The following is a 26,822-nucleotide window of genomic DNA, read 5'->3' as shown; positions in this document are numbered from 1 at the left end:
GCACAACACAACTCTCTACACTGTGATGTCAGTTGGATTGAGAGGCTTTTCAACACAGGCTGTGGTTTGGATCCTCTGTGCTCTGCACTGTCCTGGGTCTGTGCTGGAGGTGAGTATCATGTTTAATAATCTTGTCATGGCCTGGCAATACAGTTCCACGTCACACCTCCTACAGAGTTTAGATGGTGATCAAGTAATAATATGTATATTACAGCGGTGAGATCCGTTCAGCTCTGCGCCTGACGTGCACTATGACGCATTACTGCACATGAGACCATGGAGGAGCACAGTGACATATGGTGCTTTTGGTTTGGTTGCGAGCTGTTCACATTCACTGTACATGATGAATGCCTGCCACATACATGTTATTACATATCAGCATTTCCTTTGCCCTCCCTGGCCGGGGTCCAGTGGAGGTGGACATCCGTGGCACAAAATGCCGGCAGGCTTTGTTGTGACCAGTCAACCAGTCAGAGCTCAAACAACCACGATCAGATTGTTTCAGATGCTGTTTTGATGCCATCAGAATATGTAGACTGCTAGATGATGCAAAAACTGCACATAGATCACCGTCAGATGTGCGTCCCATCTTGATGGCGCCATGTGCAACACACACTGCACAGCTGAGCTAATGGGACCAAATATGTAGACTACTCAGACTGCCATCCTTAGGTCTTCAGACTGCACTTCAATACTTCCCGATTGTGGCCAGATGTGTCATTCTGACACCCTTTGGCCTCAATCTGTGTATGTGTGATGGGGGTATAAGAAATCACCTGTACATAAGTATTCACAGCCTTTGCCATGAAGCTCACAATTGAGCTCAGGTGCATCCTGTTTCCACCGATCATCCCTGAACTGTTTTTTTTATTTTTTTCAACTTAAATGGAGTCCATCTGGGGTAAATTCAGTTGACTGGACATGATTTGGAAAGGCACACACCTGTCTACACATAAGGTCCCACAGATGGCAGTGCATGTCAGAGCACAAACTAAGTATGAAATCAAAGGAATTGTGTGTTGACCTCCAAGACACGATTGTCTTGAGGCACAAATCTGGGGAAGGGTACAGAAACATATCTGCTGCTTTGAAGGTCCCAGTGAACACAGTGGACGCCATCATCTGTAAATGGAAGAACTTTGGATCTACCAGGACTCTTCCTAGTGCTGGCTGCTCATCTAAACTGAGTGATCGGGGAGAAGTGCCTTAGTCAGGGAGGTGAACAAGAACCCGATGGTCATTCTGTCAGAACTCCAGCATTTCTCTGTGGAGAGAGAAGAACCTTCCAGAAGGACAACCATCTCTGCAGCAATCAATCGGGTCTGTATGGTAGAGTGGTCAGACGGAAGCCACACCTTAGTAAAAGGCACATGGCAGCCCACCTCGAGTTTAGCAAAAGGAACCTGGAAGACGAGACCATGAGAAACTAAATTCTGTGGTCTGATGAGAAATAGATTGAACACTTTGGTGTGAATGCCAGGTCTCATGTTTGGAGGAATTGCAAATGGATGCAGAAATGTACAGCGACATCCTGGATGAAAATCTGCTCCAGAGCATTCTTGACCCCAGACTGGGGTGACAGTTCATCTTTCAGTAGGACAATGACCTTAAGCACACAGCCAAGGTATCAAAGGAGTGGCTTCAGGAAAATGCTGTGAATGTCCTTGAGCCACTGCAGGATACGTGCCCCAGACCTGAATTGGACTGAACATCTGTGGAGAGATATGAATGGCTGTGAACCGATGCTCCCCATTCAAGCTGATGGAACTTGAGAGGTGCTGCAAAGACGAATAGGCAAAGACAGGTGCACCAAGCTTGTGGCATCATATTCAAGAAGACTTGAGGCTGTAATTGCTGCCAAAGGTACATCAACAACAAAGTATTGCACAAAAGGTGTGAATATTTATGTACATGTGATTTCAAAAAACTTTTTTCATGTTGTCATTATGCGGTGTTGTGAGTAGAATTTTGAGGGGCAAAATTAATTTACTCCATTTTGGCATAAGGCTGTAACATAAAATGTAGAAACAGTGAAACACTGAATACTTTCTGGATGCACCGTACGTATTAGACATGTATTTTCTATTGATATGTGCATTCCTAAACTACTTTAACCACAACCACTAATCCTAACCATAGCCCCTATCCGCAATCCTACCTCTAACAAGGCTGCACTACATACGAATAGATTTTGGAACTGTTAATATGGGTACATACAAATAGCCACTTCCTGTTGTTTATCCACACTAAGAATTGGAATATCGTACCAATAACTCAGCAAAGTGCTTCACACAACACAACTGAAATACTGTTGCATAGAAAACACAGTAATTAAAATTAAATTATTATACAATAGGGCCTTCTTTAAGTAAAAGGCTCTCTGTAGGAGCATGTCTGCTTGGAACACAGTAATTTGCGATGCCATGAGGAGGTGCCTGATGCTCCTCCTGCAGCCGCTGGAAGCACTTCCACAGTTCCAGAAAACAGAAGCTTGTGTCAGTGTGTGACTCTGCGGAGATGATGAGACCTGCAGCTGTGTTGGAACTTGTGTGCGTGGTGTTTGTTCTTCCTAATTCAAAGCATGCTGAAGCAGGTAAGTGCAGAAAAGTAACAAAATACTGCATTTGTTGTGATACAGGTCTGCACCCTGGTTTTATTTATACATTTTATTTTTTTTTACTTATTATTACTTATTACCTGGAATCATTTTGTTACTCTTTCCATTGGTTGTGAGTTGGTTTGTAATGGCAGAGATGAACATTTATATCCCAGAAATAAACTAAAAAAAAAAAAATCATTGTTATATTTCATCACTTGAAAAAAATACACTACTACATTCAACTGTTAAAGTTTTGAGGTTTATAGTGTACGAGGTGCTAAATTACAAACTAATTATAATAAGAAGTAAGGTAGCTCCCAAATCTGACTTACCATTATACAATTAATATGATTTAGCATCTCATTATCATGACTTTGCATCGATATGATTTGGCATGACAGCATCCCTGTCATGTACTTAGCATGTTCTATTAATGACTTAGCACATTGTTTAGTGTTTTGCATGATTTAAAATCTTTTATTTGTGACTGTATTTTATCACATCTCACAATATTTATCATATCGTGAGCCATCTCATAGGACTTAGCATCTCATATGATTTGGAATATTGTGGTGAGAATCTCATAAGATTTAACATCGCACAATCATTACTTGGCATCTCATGCAGATAGTAACTTGTTTGGCTTTGCATGACTCGCTATGTCACTTAATTTAGCATTTTGCATCAGTGTTTCCCCAACAGAATTATAGGACTGGTGTTTTCCAGGCCAACATGAACCCCCACCAGGGCCAGAAGTAGTTTGTTGATAATGCTAACTAAAAATACTACCAAATATTAAATTGGGTGTCAATTTTTTTTTCTTTTTTGCATCCGCAGCCCTTTGATTCTGGGTTTTCCCTCACACAAACAATCTTTGGTGGAGTAAATGTTATTTTTTATGTGATATAAAACAGCGCTAATTGGCTTTTTGTTGTTGTTGTTGTTGTGGTGCCATTTGTTTAGGTTGTTTACTAAGGGGAATAATAATAATACACAGGGCCGTATATGTGAAAGGGGGGTTCAGATCCTTGAGTTGGGGGTCCAGTGGGCCTCAGGGCCCCCGGTGGGGTCGAGGGGCAACACCCTCATGCGGGGCTCAGGGGGGCGAAGCCCCCCGAAGCAGAAGCTTTTTGAGGATTTCAAAGGGTAAAAAGCTACATAAATTTCATTTGAAACCCAAAATGTATCATTTTAGGAAATACATTTTTATATACAAATAGTCCTTACTTGGGATTGGATCAGTTGCCATAAGAACCACCCAGGAAGAACCAAGATAACATTAATGCAAACTTTATACCTGCCTGTCAGTTGAGAATGACGCAACCGACAGGCGTGAAAAAACTCACACATGCGCACGAAGGTTCAAGCTTGACTGATGCAAGCGCACATGATTCAAATCCATATATACTCAACAAAAATATAAACGCAACACTTTTGGTTTTGCTCCCATTTTGTATGAGATGAACTCAAAGATCTAAAACTTTTTCCACATACACAATATCACCATTTCCCTCAAATATTGTTCACAAACCAGTCGAAATCTGTGATAGTGAGCACTTCTCCTTTGCTAAGATAATCCATCCCACCTCACAGGTGTGCCATATCAAGATGCTGATTAGACACCATGATTAGTGCACAGGTGTGCCTTAGACTGTCCACAATAAAAGGCCACTCTGAAAGGTGCAGTTTTGTTTTATTGGGGGGGATACCAGTCAGTATCTGGTGTGACCACCATTTGCCTCATGCAGTGCAACACATCTCCTTCGCATAGAGTTGATTGTCAATTGTGGCCCACTCCTTTGTAATGGCTGTGCAAAGTTGCAACGACGAACTGGAGTCAGGTCGAGACCCCGATGAGGACGACGAGCATGCAGATGAGCTTCCCTGAGACGGTTTCTGACAGTTTGTGCAGAAATTCTTTGGTTATGCAAACCGATTGTTTCAGCAGCTGTCCGAGTGGCTGGTCTCAGACGATCTTGGAGGTGAACATGCTGGATGTGAAGGTCCTGGGCTGGTGTGGTTACACGTGGTCTGCGGTTGTGAGGCTGGTTGGATGTACTGCCAAATTCTCTGAAACGCCTTTGGAGACGGCTTATGGTAGAGAAATGAACATTCAATACACGAGCAACAGCTCTGGTTGACATTCCTGCTGTCAGCATGCCAATTGCACGCTCCCTCAAATCTTGCGACATCTGTGGCATTGTGCTGTGTGATAAAACTGCACCTTTCAGAGTGGCCTTTTATTGTGGGCAGTCTAAGGCACACCTGTGCACTAATCATGGTGTCTAATCAGCATCTTGGTATGGCACACCTGTGAGGTGGGATGGATTATCTCAGCAAAGGAGAAGTGCTCAATATCGTAGATTTAGTCTGGTTTGTGAACAATATTTGAGGGAAATGGTGATATTGTGTATGTGGAAAAAGTTTTAGATCTTTGAGTTCATCTCATACAAAATGGGAGCAAAACCAAAAGTGTTGCGTTTATATTTTTGATGAGTGTTTTTGCAAAAAATAAAAAGGTCGGATAGTTTTCTAACAGACATCGTATTTAGCGGTATTAATATTCGCGTTTACATTATGAATATGTACGTATGTGTATGTTATGTATTAAAATAGCGGTATTTAATTTGGCGACCTTGTTTAACTCGCGAAATTTGCATAATAAATCCCACGCAAATATTTGCACCTTTACAGTATTTGCAACAGGAAGGAGAAGCTCCCTTTATTTCTCAGCTTACACATACAAACATGTTTTTACAAACCAGACAAGTGTAACTGTGTGTCTACATGGGTATTTACAAGCCTACTAATCTGTTTGATATCAGAGGAGGATAGGAACCAGGGAGCAAAAATTCTCAACCCCATGGGAAAAGTTTATCTAGCAGTTTCCCCTTTCATCACTTAAGGGATTACTCTGGCAGAGGAAATTGAAACTTGAGGGTGTGTGATAATAGCTGTGTAACAGTTAGTGCTTGTTGCTTATTATCAATGAAAAGAAAAACATAACGATATCCAGATCAGAAAAAAATCAGCAGAAAAAAAAATCAGCAGAATTCTCGGGGGTGGGGGGGGGGGGGGGGGGGGGGGGTGGTTGAGAGAGAACAGAGAAGTTTCAGAAGAAGTCGGTTTCAGCATTTTATCTGGATATTCCACTGTTAAAGGAGATTTTTTTTTAATGAAAGACGTGCGGGTGGATTGCAGCGTCGGCTCGCAGCCGCTGCGATGCTCCGCCACATAAAAAACACCTCAGTTGGAAGCCTTTAGGACAAGTTGGAACATGTCCAGCTGTTAAACAATTTCTCATATACTCACTCCACTGAAAGCCATCAAAAGCCGCCTGGATTTTACAAATGGTTATCAACACGGAGGTGTTTTTCCTGTGCCGCCGCACTGCGCCGGCTGCGTTCCGACGCGCGGACCCGTCGGCACGTCTTTCATTAAAAAAATCTCCTTTAACAGTGGAATATCCGGATAAAATGCTGAAACTCACTTCTTCTGAAACTTCTCTGTTCTCTCACGACGTCCTGGATCAATAGAGCCTGAAATGTGGAGGTTTTCAGCTTGAAACAGGCTGACAACGGCGCCTGAGAGCGCTGCACGACGTCTCGCTCCATGGGAAGTCCTTAAAGCGACAGTATCACCTCAAAATCTCTCATCAGCCGTTAAAATTTTCACTGAAAACCAGCTTAATTTTTCGAACCGTGTCCACTTCGATGTGTCTCACAGGTTTAGAAAAAAATTTGATCAAACAAAGCGCCAGTCTCTCAGCAACTTCTCAGACAAAGGAATTCCGACGAGGGGCTGGACGACTCCTCCCACAAGGAGTGCTCACAGGCGAATGACGTCGCCGACAGGCGTGGAAAAACTCACGCATGCGCACGAGGGTTCAAGCATGTCTGACGTAAAAACATATGAATGAAATCCATATAGTTTTTGAAAAAAATAAAAAGGACCTATACTTTATTGACAGCCCTCGTACTATATTGTAATTTGGTGCAATATAAATTAATTGAATAGATGTTCTAGGGTTCATCTTTTCAATTTGGACTAAGATTAAATTAATCTGTGCAGGTTTGACTTGAACACTGACTATGTTTAAAGGCGGCACGGTGGCTTAATGGTTAGTACTATTGCCTCACAGCAAGAAGATCCTTGGGTTACTTCCTGCCTGTTCGCACAGGTTCCCTCCAGATGCTCTCACATCCTCTCATTTCCAAAGACATGCAGGTCAGGTGGATTGGAAACTTTAAATTTAACATACTTTGTCCGTATGTGTCCTTGACATCCTGTTCAGGGTGTCTGGCACCCTGTGATTGCTGAGATATGCTCCAACCCTCCTTGTGACCCTTAATCAGAGGAAGCAGGTATAGAAAATCAATGAATGACTGTCTTTACATGGACACCAATAATCTGATTATTGACCTTATTCTGAATAAGACCATATTTATGGGTGTTTAGATGAATCATTTAAAGATCATTTCATTCATATTCCTTTTTAGATGTTATAGATCAAAGTTTGATTAATAACTCTCTGCCTCATTTCATCCCCTATGTTTTATGTGTTGCAAATGCTGTTAAAACTCCCATAGGATATTATAGCTTGATTACTGAGTTTTGACTTTGAAAATTGAATCAGTTGAATCAGGGTATCAGGGTATGAATCTTCAGCAAATATGTCATAACTATATTTGTAAAAATGTGGGCTCCAGGGTGTTCACAGACAAACAGAGAAACAACCAAACAGACAGGGGCAAAAACATTATCTTTACCTAACTTTGTTGGCAGAGATAATTAGACAATGCAAAATCCACTTTTTGAATTCAAGAAGGTGTTTCATATATTGATCACTGATTTAAAAGTCTTAGCCCGGTATCTCATTGCTGATTTATGCCCCAACTGGCATTCCCATTCCAAAACTGACATGTATTATTAGGCCCGACTGTCCACAGTCAGGCTTGACTGCCCATAACAACAGTCTAAAGTTGTGTGTCATACTATTATACACAATCATACACCGGGTTAGTGCCACTTACAAGGGACATTTAATGCAGCCCCATGATACAAGAGCTAATGCAAAGGTGGGCAACAAGGGCCACGAGGGTGCAGATTTAACTTGCAAGCAGTCACTTCGGGAGATTGTTTTATTACTGAGCTTTTCTCCTCAACATAAACACCTGGGTCTGTATCCGCGAAGCAACTCAAAGTCCTCTCTAAAACTCCTGACTTAGCCTAAAATTTTCTGGCAAGCAATCTTAGCCTAAGAATGAGCCAGCAGGTGTTTGAGAGCAACTCTGAGCAAGGAGGGAACAGAAACTCCTATCTTTGTGAGGAGGCAGGGTTGACCCCATTGCTAGGTATGGCACAGTCCTCTAAGAGCTGTGATTGGTTGTCATGGAAAGGGGAGGAGAAATAAAAAAATAAACATGCTCTGCCCTCCTAGTCATGAATGGACAGTAAAATCAACCGATCATAACCTGAACTGTAATCGTCCTGAAGTCCTCCTCCCGCCTCTTACCAGTTTGGCACTTTAGGAGCTTTCTTAAGGCCTAAGGTGTTTTGCTGACAACTTTTATCTTATTAATGGAAAATTCTAAGAAATGTCTAAGAATTTGAGGAATTCTAACATTTTTCTTATAATAACATCACTAGGAGCTATTTTTAGCCTTCTTGTTAGGTTGCTTCGTGGATATGGACCCTGGTCAACATTTGAAATCTGCACTGCCCTACACAAACCTGGACTGGCCTTCATGGCACACTTTTACAAAGTTCCATTATATGGGTTTACATCTGAAAACTCTATTCTGATGAAGATTATTCCATTTCATAGGATTATGATGCATATTATATTTCCAGGGGAGATTTAAAGAGATCAGCGAACGGTGAGACTGACCACTGCAAGGAAAATCTCCCACCGTTTGATTCACCATTAACACAATCTGCATTATATTTTAATTTTACCTTTTAATTGTGACGTGGCATCAAAGGGATTCCACAGGCCAATCCACATTCAAGCAGAAATGATTTATTTAAGATGCACTAATGAAATAAAAACCAAAGCTGTCTTTAAAATTCAAGTAAATGATGCATATTAACCCTAGCTGCACAGATATTATCCAATTATCCACTTTTGTGGATCATAATTGTCACAAATTCACAAATTTTTTGAACATGTTCAAAGTTTTCTTGATTGGTCACTACATTCCACAGATTACACATGCTTTCATGCTCCAATTGGGTATCGGGTTGGTTTTTTTGCTAAAAAAAAAAAAGTAAAACAATGAAGTGCCAGGAATTGGCTTTAGCGTGTATCAAGTGCTTATGTTGTGTCTTTGGTTGCACTCTGTAGCACTCCCCCCAGAGTGTGAGCCAGGCGGCCACTACATTCTGGAAAACCCCCAACGCATCACCACCTTCAGCTCCAGCTGGCTGCAGCAGTCAGCTCCGCAGGACATCATCTGTGACCACTCTATCACTCCAGGCTGGTATCAGTTTAAGCTTTTTGGCAAGCCTGCCAGCATGCTCACTCACTGTGTAGAGGTCAGTGACTTTGCCTAAGACATACACACTGTTGCACATCATGTATGAACAGTCAAGATTATGTGAGATCTGTGGGGTATCTTGTGTATCATAATTGCATTCAATATTTGGCTTCGTTCATGAGATTTTAGCACACACAGCTTTTAATCTTAGTTTGCTCAATCAACAAACAAGCACCTTTTGTGAGAGTCCTCAATGCTGTCTTCATTTAAATTTGTTTTTTGTCAAGAAGGAAATTAGAATGCAGTCCCAGTTAAGATTTTTGATTTCTCCAGTGAGCCATAGGGGTTTGTCGTAAAAAAAAGATCCCCAGTCCACTGTCCAGAAAAATCACTGATTTGCCCAAAATCTGCAAACTGCTTTTGTTGTGCAGTTGAGCTGCTTGACTGTCAGGACCCCGACAGCAGTGTGTGAATGGGTGAATTTGAGGCATCAGTGTGTACTAGAGCATCTGCATAAAATGGAAAATGCACTATACAAATACAGTCCATTTAGGCAGAATCAATATTTATTACACAAGCCCATCTTGACTCCCATCGCCTTGGTGCACACATTTTTGTATCCCGGCCTTCATAAGGGGACATTACAATGGGTTGTGTCTGACTACAGGTGCAGGCATCACACCCCTCTGTTCAGTGATAATTCATCAACACTTTGAGGTATCACTTTCATATCAGATACACAAATCATGGATGAGTTTACATGAGTTAAATATATGTCACAGTCAAAACCTTGGTCTAGCGATCACTCAGCAAAGCTTCAGGTCCCAGTTTCACATTAGTTACACATGCTTTCTGGACCATCATCTCGCATATTTTCACATAAATGATCTGTGACCGAGTTAAAAGTATGTCACGGTTTGACCATGACCTGCTTTTAACTAGCTCACATGTGATCCTTGTGAGCTAGTTAAAAGCAGGTCATGGTCAAACCCTTGTCACCTCATCACTGCTTCCAGGCATCACAGTCATATCAGATATACATGCGTTCTGAACAAAAAAATCTTAGTAAAAAGTTAGTATTTGAGCACTCTGTGACCTTCTTAAACATAAGCCATTTTCCAAAATGGGCCTGGTAGATGTTGTATGCCCTCTTTCACTCAAAGGTGGAGATTCCCTTCTGGATGGTAGCCTTCCAGAGTGGGCGGTTTTGTGCTAGCAGTTCGAGCTCACAAGCAGCAATGCCACACTTCTTAAGAGTCCTTTACAGAGTCTTTGTAGTGCTTCCTGGGCCCTCCAACTCGACGCTTGCTGCTGGCAAGCTCACCATAGAATAATTGCTTGGGAGTTCTATGGTCGTTCATACAGAGGAGCGGACCTGTCCATTGGAGTTGTTTCTTCATGATGACGCTTTCAACAGATTGACACTTGATCTGCTTAACACTTCGAGATTTGACACTTTCTCCTCCCAATGATATTTTCAGAATCTTTCTAAGGTAGCGTTGCTGAAAGGCCTCGAGTTGCTGGATGTAGTGGCGGTATGTTGTCCAGCACTCTCCTCCGTAGAGAAGGGTACTTAAGACGACGGCTCGATACACAGCAACATTTGTGGATGGAGTTATGGTGTGGCTGTTCCACACCCTCTTTTGCAAGCGTCCAAAGATTGCGCTAGCCTTTGTGATGCGGCTGGAGACTTCTCTATCCAGTGGTGCATCACTCAACAGTATGCTCCCTAAGTACACGAATGCGACTGTCTTCTTCAGAAGCTTGCCATCAAAACATACTGCTGGATTGATGTACTGTGTATTGGGGGGAGGGGGGGGCTGGTAGAGAACTGTTTTCTTAGTGCTCACGCAAAGTTTGAACTGCTGCAACATATACAAACACACACATATATATATATATATATATATATATATATATATATATATATATATATATATATATATATATATATACATACACACACACACACACACACACACACACCATACTTTTATGAATTCATAACAGTTAGCACAGAATACAAAAGTAAGGTACTTGGTGAGTCTTTGGGGGTGGGGAAACTCTAGTCCTACATCATTCAAACCTCACTCATTATAGCTTTACAATGGAAAATAACCTCTTTCCCTTTTTTTTTTTGTATTTGTTCCTTTACCATCTCGTATCACACAGAACTTTCCTACCTTCAACCTCTCTGTCAAATCTGTTGACTCTCTTCCTTTTCTACTCATCCACTGTTCATTACAGCTTCAATTAATCTTTCGAAAAAAAAATTCCCACTGGTCGTATCTTACAGCAGGTAATGTATAATGTGTTCTTTTTTATATACAATTTATGTGACACTTGTGCTTTAATTTCATTTCTGCTTGAGACATAAAATAAGTTGTGTCCAGACAGACCTACTGGTGAATGTGTGCATTGATATCATGAAGGACAGCAGAAGGAGAGTGGGGACCTGTCTGATTTCCTGTAGAATCTGTCACTGTCGGGTGTCACTGTGTTCCCTGCGTGATGGATATCCACAGGAGTGGGAACAGATAGGAGAAAGGCTCTCTGCGAACATGTGTTACATAATAATCCAACATGATGTTGGCTGACAAATGTTTTCAGAGCAAAGAAAGAGCCTTTAGTGAGGAATTAACTGTGACAAACTACCAGTAACTTGTCAAATGAGGGCTCAAAACTAATGAATTGAATAACATGTCATTTTAGTGATGTTACTGTTAATCCACCCATTTGACTCTGACTGTCCAGGTGAACCACTGTGGTACACAGGCCCCGGTGTGGCTGTCCCTGGATGAGCACGAGTCCCTGCCGGGGCCACTGGAGGTCATGCAGCTCACAGCCTGTGCCGCCTGGCAGTTATCCCCAAGTGTCAGCCAAGACTGCTGCCTATTCCGCATCCCAGTCGGTGTTCGCAACTGTGGAGAGTTCTACATCTACTTTCTCCAGCCCACGCAGGGATGCATGGGATACTGTGCACAGGGTGAGGTGTCGACAAGAGGTCTGATACATTAATAGTACAGTGTGCTCTTTGTACACAGCATGATCCATAAGTATTTAGACTATAGTGTCTTTATATCATTAGTGAGTGCATAATGAATCTAAAGTCCAATCTTTTGACAGCAATTCAATTTATTTGACACCAGTCAGTTGTTTTCTCTTACAAAACAAACAAGATGTTTTCATGAGTCTCAAATTATGGAATTGATACTCAAGGACAGGTCATCCCAGAATCAGCCATCTTTTTTTTTTCTAAATTATTCCCTTATTCATTCACTCAAAGGGCTCAACAAGCTCATCAGGAGAGCTGGCTCTGTCCTGGTGTTGAGTTAGTGTCTGTGGTGGAGGTGTCAGAGAGGAGGATGTTGAGGAAACTGCTCAGCATCCGGGACAGCACCTCCCACCCCCTGCATGCTACACTGACGTCAGGTCAGTGCACCTTCAGCCACAGAAGGTGTTTCCTACCTGTGGCAGTCTGTATGATGCCTAACCCTTCTGCAGGATGAATACATAATGGACAGGGTTGTTCAGTTACTCAGACTTGTGTAATATTGGCAAACATCTTGTGCAAATGTCTTAAAAAATAACAACATTGTTCACTTACTGTTTTGGTACTCTGGCAAATTAATTTCCTTCGGGATAAATAAAGTTGATCTTAAAATAGTTCTTATGGAACTCTATGTTTGCTGACCCTTATGTGGGCTCCATTTCTATTGCACTTTTTGGTCTGATGTAGATGCTCAGTGCACTTTACAACCTCACAACAGCTCCCTAAAGAATGTTTTTCCGAAATGGAATTGACAAAATAATTCATATTCTTAATCATCACCTCTCCTCTGAACTACCAGAAGCAGCTTGACCCTTGATCGTGATTTGTTATCTTTGTTTCTGATTACTCACCTTTGATCTTGATCCCATATCTTGGATCTTTGATCCTGATCCCAGAGCTTCAATCATAACACTATGTTACACAATTATTGTTCCTGGCTTGTAAGTGTTATATTTCAACTGCTTATGTCTAAAGTCTATGGAAAAATGACTACATTCAGCACAAACTTTGATTTTATTTTTTTAACGTTCTAGAAAGTTCTAAAAGTTTCTTGAAATTTCTAGATAATTCTGGAAACTTCTAGAAAATTCTGGACAGTTCTAGCAGTTAAAGAATATTCTAGAAGACTACTCAGTAGTAGTGAGGGCGAATCGAGAATATTCTTGAAAAACAGACACATTTCAAAATATCATTGTCCTGATCACAGAAGCAAAGTTTCTGTGGAATAACAGCTATTTTCTATTTACTTAAGGCATAAGAGGTTAGGAAAACACACTGTGTACCCAGGAACAAAACAAAAATAAAAATGTTACATAGTGTAATCAATGTCCCATATTGAGAAAAAGAAAAAGAAAATCCATAATCCTTATTGATTCTCATCAGCACTAAACTTTAATGCAGGCTTCCTCTTGACAACATTGGCATTGGGTTTTGTGGTAACTGATTGAATCACTCTGCTAACAAAACACACCAAGAGATGCAGATGAAAACATAACCTCTTTAGTAAAATTGAGAACGTCAAGTAACCGCATGGGACTGTTCAGTATTTTTCCTCACTATTTTAAGGTTATAACAAGAATCAGCATCAGTTGTCTCCTGACTGACGATTTGTTTCTGAACTTTCTCTGTAACAGAGGTGTCAGACTCTTTACCCACAACATCCATGGCGTGTGGGCCTGACGAGGTGAACGTGGATGGAACATGTCAAAGTAAGTACACTCTAAATTCCGATTGTGGTTTTAAGTATTAGGACAAATTCCAAAAAAAAATCAGGAGGTCAGGGATTGGCTACGCAGTTAGGAATGCACCGCTGGCCCCGTCATTACTCCTCTTAATGACCTGAGCATGTGTGCCGCTGTCCACTAGGTCACGTTTCCATGGTGAAACTGTCAACCATCCTATGAGTTGTGTCACAGCAAGTTTTAGAAAGCTGGCTGAGGTGGTGAGAGGGCTGTTTAATCGAGGGGAAAAGCATAAAAACTACTGAATGTTTGCTATAAATTAAAGGAATTCAGGTTGCTGTTATGTCTTGGTTATTTTCCTTGTTTCCAATTTGTTGATACATATTTATGTTTTCTCGCTGCAACTACTTATATACTGTAAATTAATTCATTTTGTCAATGTAAAGACAGATTTTTACAGAAACATTCACTGCAGTTATATAAAGAGGCATTTTTTGTAAGTTGCAGTAGTTTCCCCCCCAAGAGTAAAGGCCAACCTGTAGTTTTTCATTCATTCATTTTCTGTTGCTTGTCCGGGTGTGGGTTGTCAAGCCCACACTTCCCTTTCCCTGGCCAAGTCCTCTAACACTTCCTGGGGGATCGTGAGTCATTCCCAAGACAGCTGGGTAATATAGTCCTTCCAGCCTGTCCTGGGTCTTCCCTGGGGCCTCCTCCTAGTTGGGCGTGACTGGAAGACCTTCCTAGGGAGATGACCAGAGGGCATCCTCACCAGATACTTGAACCACTTCAGCTGCCTCCTTTCAATGCAAAGAAACAGCGGTTCTACTCTGTGTCTGTCATGGGCAGGCAAGCGTCTCACCCTCTACCGGAGTGTAAGTCCAAATAGCTGACAGATGAATCTCATTTCTGCCACTTGTATCCATATCTTCAATAATTCATTATCTACATTCATTTATTATGCTGAGGCTTGTGTGTAGCAGAAAAGTATCCCAGGACACACTTGGTGAGAGAACTTTGTAGTTGTGTAATTTTTGTCCAAACAGTGTTTTAATTTTTTTTTTTTTTTTTTTTTTTTTTTTTTGGCAGGGCAGATAGAGATACTGTCATATTCACCCACATCTTTCTCAAAATATGTATAAAAAGTGCACTAAATTATTATTGTTTTCTGCCACTAGATGTTGCACCAGCTCTATTTTCCAGATGTAAACAAAGCTTCAGTTCTCGGCCACTCCTCCCCAATCCTGCCTCCTCTCACCTAGCTTCTCCACATAATGGAAGGAGTCATTTAACAGGACTAACATCTGTCTATGTGAGAAAAGCTGGATATATGTGAATAACTATATTTAAGAGGTGTTTTCCCCCTGAAAATAATTTTTAGATGCATTTGTGGTAAGTAGCTACTGTCCATCATCTGTGCTGCAATAGGCAAAGTATCACTTTCTTTTCATAACCGTGGTTCAGAGTGACAATTTCCCAAGGCAGAACTCATGCACTAAACGTGCACATGCAGACGTCTCGTGCACTAAATGTGTACATGAGGCCACACAGAATGTAGAAAGGGTACGGAAAAGCTCAGAGTACAGAGGCTGTGTTTCTTCATTCTCTGCACAACACACCAATCAGCCACTAAATCTTTATATGGAAATTCATTGTTGGCTGCCATATTGTCTACCAAACAGTTGAGCTGACCATTAAAGAGTTAATTGAAACAGGAGTTTTACGTGTGCTTTTACATTAAAAAAAACATCATTTTGTTGTTTTTGGACAACATCCATCTTGTTTTTCATATTTCAGCCAAGCTGCCTCCCACTCCATCTGTACCTGTGATTGTCTCAGAGGCGACAGACAGTGTCATCCACCTGAAATGCAGCTTTGACAGCAGTACCAACAGCTCACTGGGTTATGTGGTGGGTTGGTTCCGCCTCTCTCCTCAGGGCACCAAGGAAGAGCTCAAACAGGAGGCCACCTTTCAGACCACCAACTTCATTGAGCTGGATGGCTTCAACCTCCACCTCGGGGACAAGGTCTGATGCAGGGTTTGGGTTAATGTGATCTTATTTAACTCAGTATCAATAGAGATGAGTGGCATAGTGAAGAGAAACAACATCAAGAGCCCTATCTTGACAGTGCATAGCAAGTGAATTTTTCCGAGTCCTTTTTGTTATTTAGAGGCTGCATAAATTAAGTGCAAAGGTTGACACTTGGTTCAAAGGGGTTAGATTTATCCTATTCAGTAGTTATTGGTGTGTTGTGGGCAGTGTTGCCAAAGTAACTTTGAGAAGTTACTTTATTAGCTACTTTATACAGTTACTTCATTAGCAGCTGTGGACAACTTGTCGGCAGCTACTGAATGTAGCAAATAAAGTAACTAGTAATCTAAATTGGTTATTTCTAAGATTGAATACTCAGCAAAGTAACTTTGCTGTTTACTAAACCAAGTTAGATTACTAGCTACCTTATTAGTTAGATTACTACAATGTACAATGTCCGCAGCTCCCAAGAAAGCAATTACATAAAGCTGCTAATGAAGTAATTGTATAACGTAACCAAAAAAAGTAACTTTTCAAAGTAACTGTGGCAACACTGGTTGTGGGCTTAATATAAAATCAGCCTATCAGAGTTGCACCTGCCACTGCATTTAAGGCACAAATGCACCAGAGATCAATCAAGTTTAAGTTTTAGTGATGTTATCAGCTCTAATTGCTCTAATTATCAGCTCTCCGATTGTTCTGTCTGAGTTATTTTCATTAGTTACTTCATCCAAACCATCAACATGTTTATTAGACCCCATTCCTACCAGGCTGCTCAAGGAAGCCCTACCATTATTTAATGCTTCGATCTTAAATATGATCAATCTATCTTTGTTAGTTGGCTATGTACCACAGGCTTTTAAGGTGGCAGTAATTAAACCATTACTTAAAAAGCCATCACTTGACCCAGCTATCTTAGCTAATTATAGGCCAATCTCCAACCTTCCTTTTCTCTCAAAAATTCTTGAAAGGGTAGTTGTAAAACAGCTAACTGATCATCTGCAGAGGAATGGTCTATTTGAAGAGTTTCAGTCAGGTTTTAGAATTCATCATAGTACAGAAACAGCATTAGTGAAGGTTACAAATGATCTTCTTATGGCCTCGGACAGTGGACTCATCTCTGTGCTTGTTCTGTTAGACCTCAGTGCTGCTTTTGATACTGTTGACCATAAAGTTTTATTACAGAGATTAGAGCATGCCATAGGTATTAAAGGCACTGCGCTGCGGTGGTTTGAATCATATTTGTCTAATAGATTACAATTTGTTCATGTAAATGGGGAATCTTCTTCACAGACTGAAGTTAATTATGGAGTTCCACAAGGTTCTGTGCTAGGACCAATTTTATTCACTTTATACATGCTTCCCTTAGGCAGTATTATTAGATGGTATTGCTTAAATTTTCATTGTTACGCAGATGATACCCAGCTTTATCTATCCATGAAGCCAGAGGACACACACCAATTAGCTAAACTGCAGGATTGTCTTACAGACATAAAGACATGGATGACCTCTATTTCCTGCTTTTAAACTCAGATAAAACTGAAGTTATTGTACTTGGCCCCACAAATCTTAGAAACATGGTGTCTAACCAGATCCTTACTCTGGATGGCATTACCCTGACCTCTAGTAATACTGTGAGAAATCTTGGAGTCATTTTTGATCAGGATATGTCATTCAAAGCGCATATTAAACAAATATGTAGGACCTGCTTTTTTGCATTTACGCAATATCTCTAAAATTAGAAAGGTCTTGTCTCAGAGTGATGCTGAAAAACTAATTCATGCATTTATTTCCTCTAGGCTGGACTATTGTAATTCATTATTATCAGGTTGTCCTAAAAGTTCCCTGAAAAGCCTTCAGTTAATTCAAAATGCTGCAGCTAGAGTACTGACGGGGACTAGAAGGAGAGAGCATATCTCACCCATATTGGCCTCTCTTCATTGGCTTCCTGTTAATTCTAGAATAGAATTTAAAATTCTTCTTCTTACTTATAAGGTTTTGAAATATCAGGTCCCATCTTATCTTAGGGACCTCGTAGTACCATATCACCCCAATAGAGCGCTTCGCTCTCAGACTGCAGGCTTACTTGTAGTTCCTAGGGTTTGTAAGAGTAGATATGGAGGCAGAGCCTTCAGCTTTCAGGCTCCTCTCCTGTGGAACCAGCTCCCAATTCAGATCAGGGAGACAGACACCTCTCCTACTTTTAAGATTAGGCTTAAAACTTTCCTTTTGCTAAAGCTTATAGTTAGGGCTGGATCAGGTGACCCTGAACATCCCTTAGTTATGCTGCTATAGACGTAGACTGCTGGGGGTTCCCATGATGCACTGTTTCTTTCTCTTTTTGCTCTGTATGCACCACCTCTGCATTTAATCATTAGTGATCGATCTCTGCTCCCCTCCACAGCATGTCTTTTTCCTGGTTCTCTCCCTCAGCCCAACCAGTCCCAGCAGAAGACTGCCCCTCCCTGAAGCCTGGTTCTGCTGGAGGTTTCTTCCTGTTAAAGGGAGTTTTTCCTTCCCACTGTAGCCAAGTGCTTGCTCACAGGGGGTCGTTTTGACCGTTGGGGTTTTACATAATTATTGTATGGCCTTGCCTTACAATATAAAGCACCTTGGGGCAACTGGTTGTTGTGATTTGGCGCTATATAAAAAAAAAAATTGATTGAATTGATTGATTGATTAATTAAATCAATATAAAACAACATGTTATTTTGGTAGTCAGAAGTATAATATAAATGCCTGAAGGGTAATGACAGAACTTACACTTTATGTATAAGCTTGAACATGAACTTGCCTGACAGAGGCGTGAGCTTGACATTGTTTTCTTTTCCAATATTTTTCTACTTTCTTATCTGCAGGAAATCTTTGCATTTTGTATTCAATTTCAGATTGATTTTTGCATCCCTCTGCACAGCATCCTTTCATTTTGAAAGATTTCAAACAACTCGCTTATGCTTTATGCTTTCATTGTACGATCATTCTGTATGTTGCCACTCAGTATATAGGAACTTTAGCTGTAACCCCGCAATTTTATATATATATATATATAAAGTCCCTTCAGCTACTCCCTTGTTTTCACTCAAGGTTGCCAGAGCAGATCCAATGATGACATGCATGTTGATTTGGCATAAATTTTATGCTTGATGCCCTTCCTGACACAACTCCATGCTACATGGAGAAATGTGGTAGGAGTATATAATTATTAGACAAGTCATTAATCCGGTTAAAGTGCATGAAAAAAGCCTGGTCTAGAACAGCTACCAATAGGGAATTCTACATAAATAGGTGACGCCAGGATTGTTATAAATAAAATTATTTTATAATTTTATTTTGTGGCCGATACACAAAAATGGGCTGAAGAGTGCTGTTTGACTTCAACTTGTCTTTCTGTAAACACAAGATCTTTGATAAATCAAAGTGTGACACCTATCAATGGGTTTTGCTTGGCTGTGTGCTGTTTTTTGTTGTTTTTTTTTTTACATCTTTGCCAATTTAATCTGTTGTATGAATCACTGTGCTGTCAGATTTACTGCTCCACCTCCAGTTTCTTCTTGGACTCCCCGAGGATCCGGAGTGCTTCAGTGGAAAGTCCGGAGTTTGTTGCTGGAATTAAGGTGCATCATAGATCTGATTTTTCTTATTTTTGGTGCCATTTATCACGTGCTTTTGTATAAACCTCACTTTTTGAAGATGATCATATATCTTTATCTTTTGTTACTGCAAATCCCTCAGCATTTTGAATGATTAACACTTAAATCACTGACATTTGTGATGCAGTGTGGTATTTAGACTGTTGTGTACTCTGAGATTTAAAAACTCTTACATCTTTAAACAGCCATCAATGTCGCCAACAGGCCACTAAGCTGTCTACATATTGCTGTATCCTTGATTAAGTTTTCAGTTTATTATGCAAATTCCCACTTTTTAGTATAATCATGCATCGTAAAACTCCTTATATACAGTACAGTCAGGGCCATATGATTACCTGAATTGAATTAATTAAACAGTGACAATTTTTGTACAAGTAAATGTTGCCTCTGTACACACAATTCAGTTTAAAGCAGTCAATCAATATATTGTTGTAGTGTAGACTTTCAGCATTAAATGAAGGATTTTAGCAAAAAAAAAAAAAATAGCGCATTAATCATTGGAATTACAACCATTTGTATTCATAATCCCTCCATCTTCAGAGTCTATAAGTAACTGGATAAACTAAATATGAAGATTAGCTGCAATGCAAATCTTAACTTGTACAGCCAGCTTTCTTTGGACAAGTCATAACATGGATACATGAACATTTCCAAGTCACTAAATATGTGTTGGACTTAATTTTAAAATCAATTATTAAACAATACAAACAGTATGGCAAATCTGTCTGAAATAGACAGCTTTCAAAATAAATAAATAATTTAAAAAAATTAGGGACTGTGCAAGAAGGAAACTAGTAAAGGAAGTCACTAGTAAAAGAAGTTTTAGGCTTCAGTAGCAGAGTGGAGAAACTGTGCAGTAAAGCATGACTTTTGTCTGTTGCATCAACAGTAGACACATATTGGATGACGATAACCAGAGAAGTAAAATAGGAGATCCAAGCCAAGTTTCATCTGTTTTCTTGTATGAAAAACCTTCTTCTTTCTTCCATAATGTCAGCCGGTTGGTAAAACAGACAGAAGTTGTCCCAGTTGCAGTTTCAAGTCATAGTTGTCTTGATAGAAGCCCCCAAGGGAAAAGCACAATCCAGGTCCCCTTGGCAGAGACAGGATAAGCTCTATTTGTGGTCTAAAAAGAGTTGTGGGTCAAAAAGCACCTAGTAATAATCCGTCTGTGAATCAGCCAAATCCGTGAAGAGAAAACACACTTGCGAGAGTCTATTAAACAGGGTTTTAGTCAGTACACAGAGCAGTCATCAAGATTCAGGGGGGCAGGATAAGAGGAGAAAAAACAGGGTCAAGCAGCAAAAAGTTTACAACGGTAAAGCATGGAAACACAAGGTAATCCAACAAGAAAGAAATGAAGAAAGAGTCCATATATACACTGGGAGGTAATCAAGGTGATCAGAGACATCTGAGGACAATTAGGGCAATGAGGGATAGCTGAGGGAATACAGAGGAAGCAAACTACAAAAATACAGAAGGGACAGGCAACTACAAAATAAAACAAGAAGTGCACAATTCAGTTACTTTGAAATCTTCATGTTTCTATCCCCTGATTTGTCTAAAGAAAACTGGCAGTAAAAGTAATGACTCATATTGTAAATAATTCTTAATTACCATATTTTCAGAGTAAAAGTCACACTGTTTTTTTTACTAGTTTGGGAGGTGTGACTTATGTTCTGAAAATTCACAAGTTTGTTATAAATAATAGTAATTTTTGTCTATTTGACTATTTATGTAGAACTTTCCCTGGAATCAAAGCACTAAACAAAATAAACTGCAATAATAAAAGAATAAATGTCAGTTTAAAAAAAACACTGCAACAATGCACAAAAATCCCAAATTAAAGAGCTCATAACAGAAAAAAAGGTGTGATTTATACTTCAGTGCAACTTATATATGGTTTTCCTCTTCAAGAGGCATTTTTTGACAGGTGCGTCTTATACTCTGGTGTGACTTATACTTTAGAAAATACGCTACTTCTGACCTGTGGAAACTGTATGTAAAATTAGTTGCACTGATGTAAAATTACATACATTTTTATCACTGTCCAAATACTTATAGACCTGACTGTAAAACCTTTCAAAATATGTTACTGTTTTTACCAAGTTTCTTCTGGGTTATTGTGAAATATTTGATCATTGCTTAAACTGTTCATTTTTTCATCACTGGCTGGTTATAATATATTATCATAATGTAAAAGTATTAAAAAATATCTTACTCTTGTGTGTTTTTATTGTGCAGTTAAGACCTGAGGTGAGCATTGTGTCTGAGGATGCGAGGCTGTATGAGCTTGTGGTTGAGAGCACAGTTCCTGTTCCATGTGTGGAAGGTTCTTCCTCCTCTGCAGAACAGTGCACTTTGTCCCTGCAGCTCAGCACACACAGTGAGGGTGAGCATAAGCACCAGCAGATTTCAAAACTAGATCAGATGTTAATAAATCCGTTGTGCAAGCACATACAATATCTGATGGTAAAAGCCAATACTAAAATTATTGGTAGTGGCTCATTGCCACAGAGGGGTTATCAAGTGGGCACCCTGATTCTACAGTGTTTCATCGATTAGCCCATGGTGACTCCAGAGGACTTGACAGTGGATTTTGGAATTCCACACCTGCCCCCACTTGCGTCATCCCAGAAATGCTCATTTGGGGGCCAGCAGGGACCTTGCCTCTTTAGCCACAGCCACTGGCTGCCTCTGACATAGCTTTGATGATGGCCTGCAAACACAGACCTCTAACTCCCACATCCTTGAGCAAGCTGATCATGGATGTTGCCACTAACCCTCTGCACCCTACTTCTACTGGCTGGACCACAGCACTCCAGCCACAATATTTTGACTAAGTAGCCAACTCCACATAGCGTAGATGGTTCTGCTCATAAGACTCATCCACTGAGTCCTCCCAGGGTACAGCGAACTCAGTGATGAAGACTTTCCTGAGAGACGGGGACCACAGTGCCAGGTCAGGCTTAGAGTTGTGGTTGCAGTCTCAGAATTGAAAACAAGCTGTTGGCCAATGTCAGTCTAACATCTTCCAGTTGTGTGCCAATTGTAGTTGGTCTTGCCCTGTTGGTATGGAGCTACTATAGAGTGCCTTAGCCCCCTTCACGGACAAAGGAAATTGTCTGTAGAGGGTTGACTGTTGCAAGAGGTGGAGAGTTGGCAGTAGCCCACTTGATTTCCAAGGTGGAGGTGAGGTTCTTTAGAACCTGATTGTGACACCATGTATAGTGACCTTGGGAGAGGCTGACTTTACACCCTGTCACAATATGTTTGAGGGACGCTGGCATATGACAGAGAGTATATCATGGGTCTTCACCCACCCACTGATGCAGGTTTGCAGGTGTTGGAATGATATCACAAGAAGCTCTAATAGTAAAGCTCAGTTGCCTCATTTCCATGGCCCACATATCCCTCCAGCTGATCTTCCTTCCTTCCACATATCCATTGTGCCGACTGACCATTCTCTTTCTTTGAAATACTGAGGCTTACAGCTGGCAGCTAACCCAGTGACCTGTCAGCCCCAAACCTCTTGTTCCTTGATGTATATTTTCCACAATGTCAGCATGTTTAAGGTCTGCTACTGCATCTTCCACTACTCTGGTTGGTCTCTATTTGCACAAAGCTGCCAAGATTGGTGCATTATGAGTCATCATCAAATCTCAGGATTGATTCAACATCATTTGGAGCTCCATTTTTTTGCACACTCGAATTCCTCTGTGATACTGGTTAGGGCAGCTTGAGGATGTCATAGATGTCAAAACATCAAAGGTTGAGGTTGAGTGTTTTTATAATCCAAAAATTGCTTGTGAGCACAATGGACTCTGTTGCACATACCCAGTTGTTGCTAAACTGATCCTAAGTTTACATCACTATGTTCTTGATTGTTGCTAACCTCGGTACAATAAGATCTATAAGTATTTAGAGAGTGACACAATTTTTTGTAAATGTAGCAGTGTACATGACCACAATGGAGTTAACATGCATTTTTGTTCAATGTTTCACACAAAAATACGGCATTAACCCTTTAATAACCATTTTTATACACAGTTCCTTCAGTGAAGGAATGACAAAAGTAAAAGTCCCGCTGTATTTTTCAACAAATAAATCTTATCCAAGGAGTCATGATGCGGTACCATCTAACATAAGACACAAGTATTTGTGTTAAGAAATTTTAATTTCTTCATTGTAAAATGCCATTGAAGGCAGTGACAATCAGGCAGAAGACCAAAATAACTTTATTTATTTATTTATTTATTTTTCTGACTCCATTCAGTTGGACAGTCAATATTGCACTGGTTGTTGGGAAAGTGAAATGCACGGACCCACGCCAGGGGGCATAAATGAACGGCCAATAAGAATTCAAATAAATGACAATTTATTAAGCAAATGTGCAACACAACCAAATATGCTTAAGTCAATCAGTAACCAAAAGTGTGACGCGTGGGCAGGCCCGAGGGTAGGAGACGCCTATCCAGAGAAGAGCCGGGACCCACGAACTTTCACCGCCAACGGAGACCTGCAACACACCAGAGCCGCCAAGTCATGATTCCCCCAGGTGGCCACCGCTCGTGGCTGTCAGACCCGATACTGCTGGCAGGAACAAAAACAGGTTAGGGTGGGTGTGTGAACACCCAGCAAACAGTCAGCAACTCACAGAAATCCTCTTGTAGGAATAAATCCAAATACTCCCAGAGTGCAGAGGAAAAACTGGAGGAGGAAAAACTGACAGCTGATACGGTGCACCTGGTGGATCCACCTGGCCAGTGCGCCCTCTGGTGCCTGAAACCTGCCAACAGGCAGGGCGCCCTCTGGTGGTGGCCCAGCAGTATCTCCTCTTCGGCGGCCCACACAACAGGACCCCCCCCTCAACAGGCGCCTCCTGGTGCCCGACCCGGCTTGTCGGGGTGCCGCCTGTAGAAATCCGCCAGGAGGGCGGGATCCAAGATGAAGCTCCTCTTCACCCAGGAGCGTTCTTCTGGGCCATATCCCTCCCAGTCTACCAGGTATTGGTACCCTCGACCCCTCCGACGTACATCGAGGAGTTTCCTTACAGTCCATGCCGGTTCGCCGTCGATGATGTGGGCAGGAGGTAGCGCCGGTCCGGGGGTGCAGAGGTCCAAAGTGTGGTATGGTTTGATCTTAGAGACATGGAACACCGGATGTATCCGCAGTGAAGCTGGGAGCTGGAGCTTCACTGCGGCGGGGCTGATGACTTTCAGGATTTTGTATGGTCCGATGAACCGGTCAGTAAGCTTCGGGGAGTCCGTGTGCATAGGTATGTTCTTTGTCGACAGCCAAACCTCCTGCCCGGGCTGATAAGCTGGGGCTGGGGCTCGTCGGCGGTCTGCATGGAACTTAGCCCGCGTCCGGGCTCTCAAGAGAGCAGAGCGGGCTGTTTTCCACACCCGACGGCATCTCCTGAGGTGGGCCTGGTCCGAGGGCACCTCGACCTCTCCCTCCATGGCAGGAAACAATGGGGGCTGGTACCCCAAACAGACCTCAAAGGGGGAGAGGCCAGTAGATGACGTAATCTGGCTGTTGTGGGCGTACTCGAACCAGGCCAGATGTTGACTCCAGGCCATCGGGTGCGTGGAGGTAACACACCTTAAAGCCTGTTCCAAGTCCTGGTTGGCCTGCTCTGCTTGACCGTTGGTCTGGGGGTGGTACCCGGACAACAGGCTCACCGTGGCCCCCAGCTCCTACAGAAACTCCTCCAGACTTGCGAGGAGAACTGAGGACCACGGTCCGATACGATGTCATTGGGGATACCATGCAGACGTACGACGTGGTAGACCAGGAGGTCTGCAGTCTCCTGGGCAGTCGGAAGCTTCGGGAGGGCCACGAAGTGGGACGCCTTGGAAAACTGGTCCACCATCGTCAAGATGACAGTCTTCCCCTGGGACGCAGAGAGGCCCGTGACGAAGTCCAGGCCGATGTGGGACCAGGGGGGACGAGGCATGGGCAACGGCTGGAGGAACCCCTTCTGAGGTTGGTGAACTGCCTTGCCCCTGGCACAGATGGTACAGGCCCGGACGTAGTCCCTGGTGTTGGCTTCGACTGATGCCCACCAGAACCGCTGCCGGACCACTGCCACGGTTCTTCGCACCCCCGGATGGCAGGAGAGCTTGGAACCGTGACAGAAGTCCAATACGACAGTCCGAGCATCTGGTGGGACATACAGCCTGTTGGGTGGTCCACCTCCGGGATCTGGGTGTCGTGTCAGGGCCTCTTTGAGCACTTCCTCCACTTCCCACGTGAGGGCAGCGACGACAGTGTAATCCGGAATGATGGTGTCTGGTGGGTTCAACAGCCTTGCTCCAATTTCCTCTTCATGCACCCGGGACAGGGCATCATCCCGGGGCGATACGTGATCTTGAAATTGAAGCGTCCAAAGAACAGTGACCATCGGGCTTGTCTGGGGTTCAGACGCTTAGCGGTCTGGATGTATTCCAGGTTCCGATGGTCAGTGAGAACCACAAATGGGACCACAGCTCCCTCCAACAGATGTCTCCACTCCTCAAGGGCCTCTTTCACCGCCAGGAGTTCCCGATTGCCAACGTCATAGTTCCGCTCAGCGGGGGTTAACCTGCGGGAAAAGTAAGCACAACGGTGGAGCACACTATCGGTCTCCCTGTTCTGTGACAGCACGGCTCCTATCCCTGCATCAGAGGCATCCACTTCAACAATAAACTGGCAACTAGGATCGGGCTGCACCAGAACTGGTGCAGTCAAAAACCGGTGTTTCAACTCCCTAAACGCGGTTTCGCACCAATCCGACCAGGTGAAGGGGACTTTTGTGGAGGTCAGAGGTGTAAGGGGACCAGCTACCTGACTATAGGCCTTAATGAACCTCCTGTAAAAATTGGCGAACCCTAGGAACTGTTGCAGCTTCCTACGGTTTACTGGTTGGGGCCAATCTCTCACCGCCGCTACCTTAGCCGGATCAGGTGCGACGGAGTTGGAGGACATGATAAACCCCAGGAAGGACAAAGAAGTGCAGTGGAACTCACACTTCTCACCCTTCAGCCGGTTCTCCAACAACCGCTGCAGGACCTGACGGACATGCTTAACATGAGTCTCAGAATCCGGGGAGAAGATGAGGATATTGTCTAGATATATGACAATGAATCGGTGCAGGAAGTCCCGCAGAACATCATTAACCAAAGCTTGGAACGTCGCGGGGGCATTGGTGAGGCCGAACGGCATGACCAGGTACTCAAAGTGACCTAAAGGGGTGTTAAATGTCGTCTTCCATTCGTCTCCCTTCCGTATCCGAACCAGATGATAAGCATTTCTGAGATCCAGTTTTGTGAAAAATTTGTCTCCA

The 26,822-nt window shown here is 42.2% G+C and overlaps 1 protein-coding gene across 1 annotated transcript in view; it reads left to right on the top strand.

The window, feature by feature from the left end:
* The first annotated feature begins 2,483 nt into the window (after positions 1-2,483).
* Positions 2,484-26,822, top strand: part of LOC117514036 (von Willebrand factor D and EGF domains) — a 99,644-nt gene continuing 75,305 nt past the window's right edge. Inside the window, exons 1-7 of the mRNA XM_034174320.1 lie at positions 2,484-2,593; positions 8,946-9,136; positions 11,833-12,064; positions 13,765-13,839; positions 15,607-15,836; positions 19,367-19,456; positions 21,737-21,884. Coding sequence (XP_034030211.1) covers positions 2,518-2,593; positions 8,946-9,136; positions 11,833-12,064; positions 13,765-13,839; positions 15,607-15,836; positions 19,367-19,456; positions 21,737-21,884 — 1,042 coding nt within the window. The 5' untranslated portion in view covers positions 2,484-2,517. The remainder of the gene's footprint in view (positions 2,594-8,945; positions 9,137-11,832; positions 12,065-13,764; positions 13,840-15,606; positions 15,837-19,366; positions 19,457-21,736; positions 21,885-26,822) is intronic.

Source organism: Thalassophryne amazonica, chromosome 7, assembly GCF_902500255.1.
Source record: "Thalassophryne amazonica chromosome 7, fThaAma1.1, whole genome shotgun sequence".
NCBI classification, from domain to species: Eukaryota; Metazoa; Chordata; class Actinopteri; order Batrachoidiformes; family Batrachoididae; genus Thalassophryne; species Thalassophryne amazonica.
The sequence above is the reverse complement of the archived record's forward strand: the minus strand, read 5'-3'. Positions and strand labels throughout refer to the sequence as shown.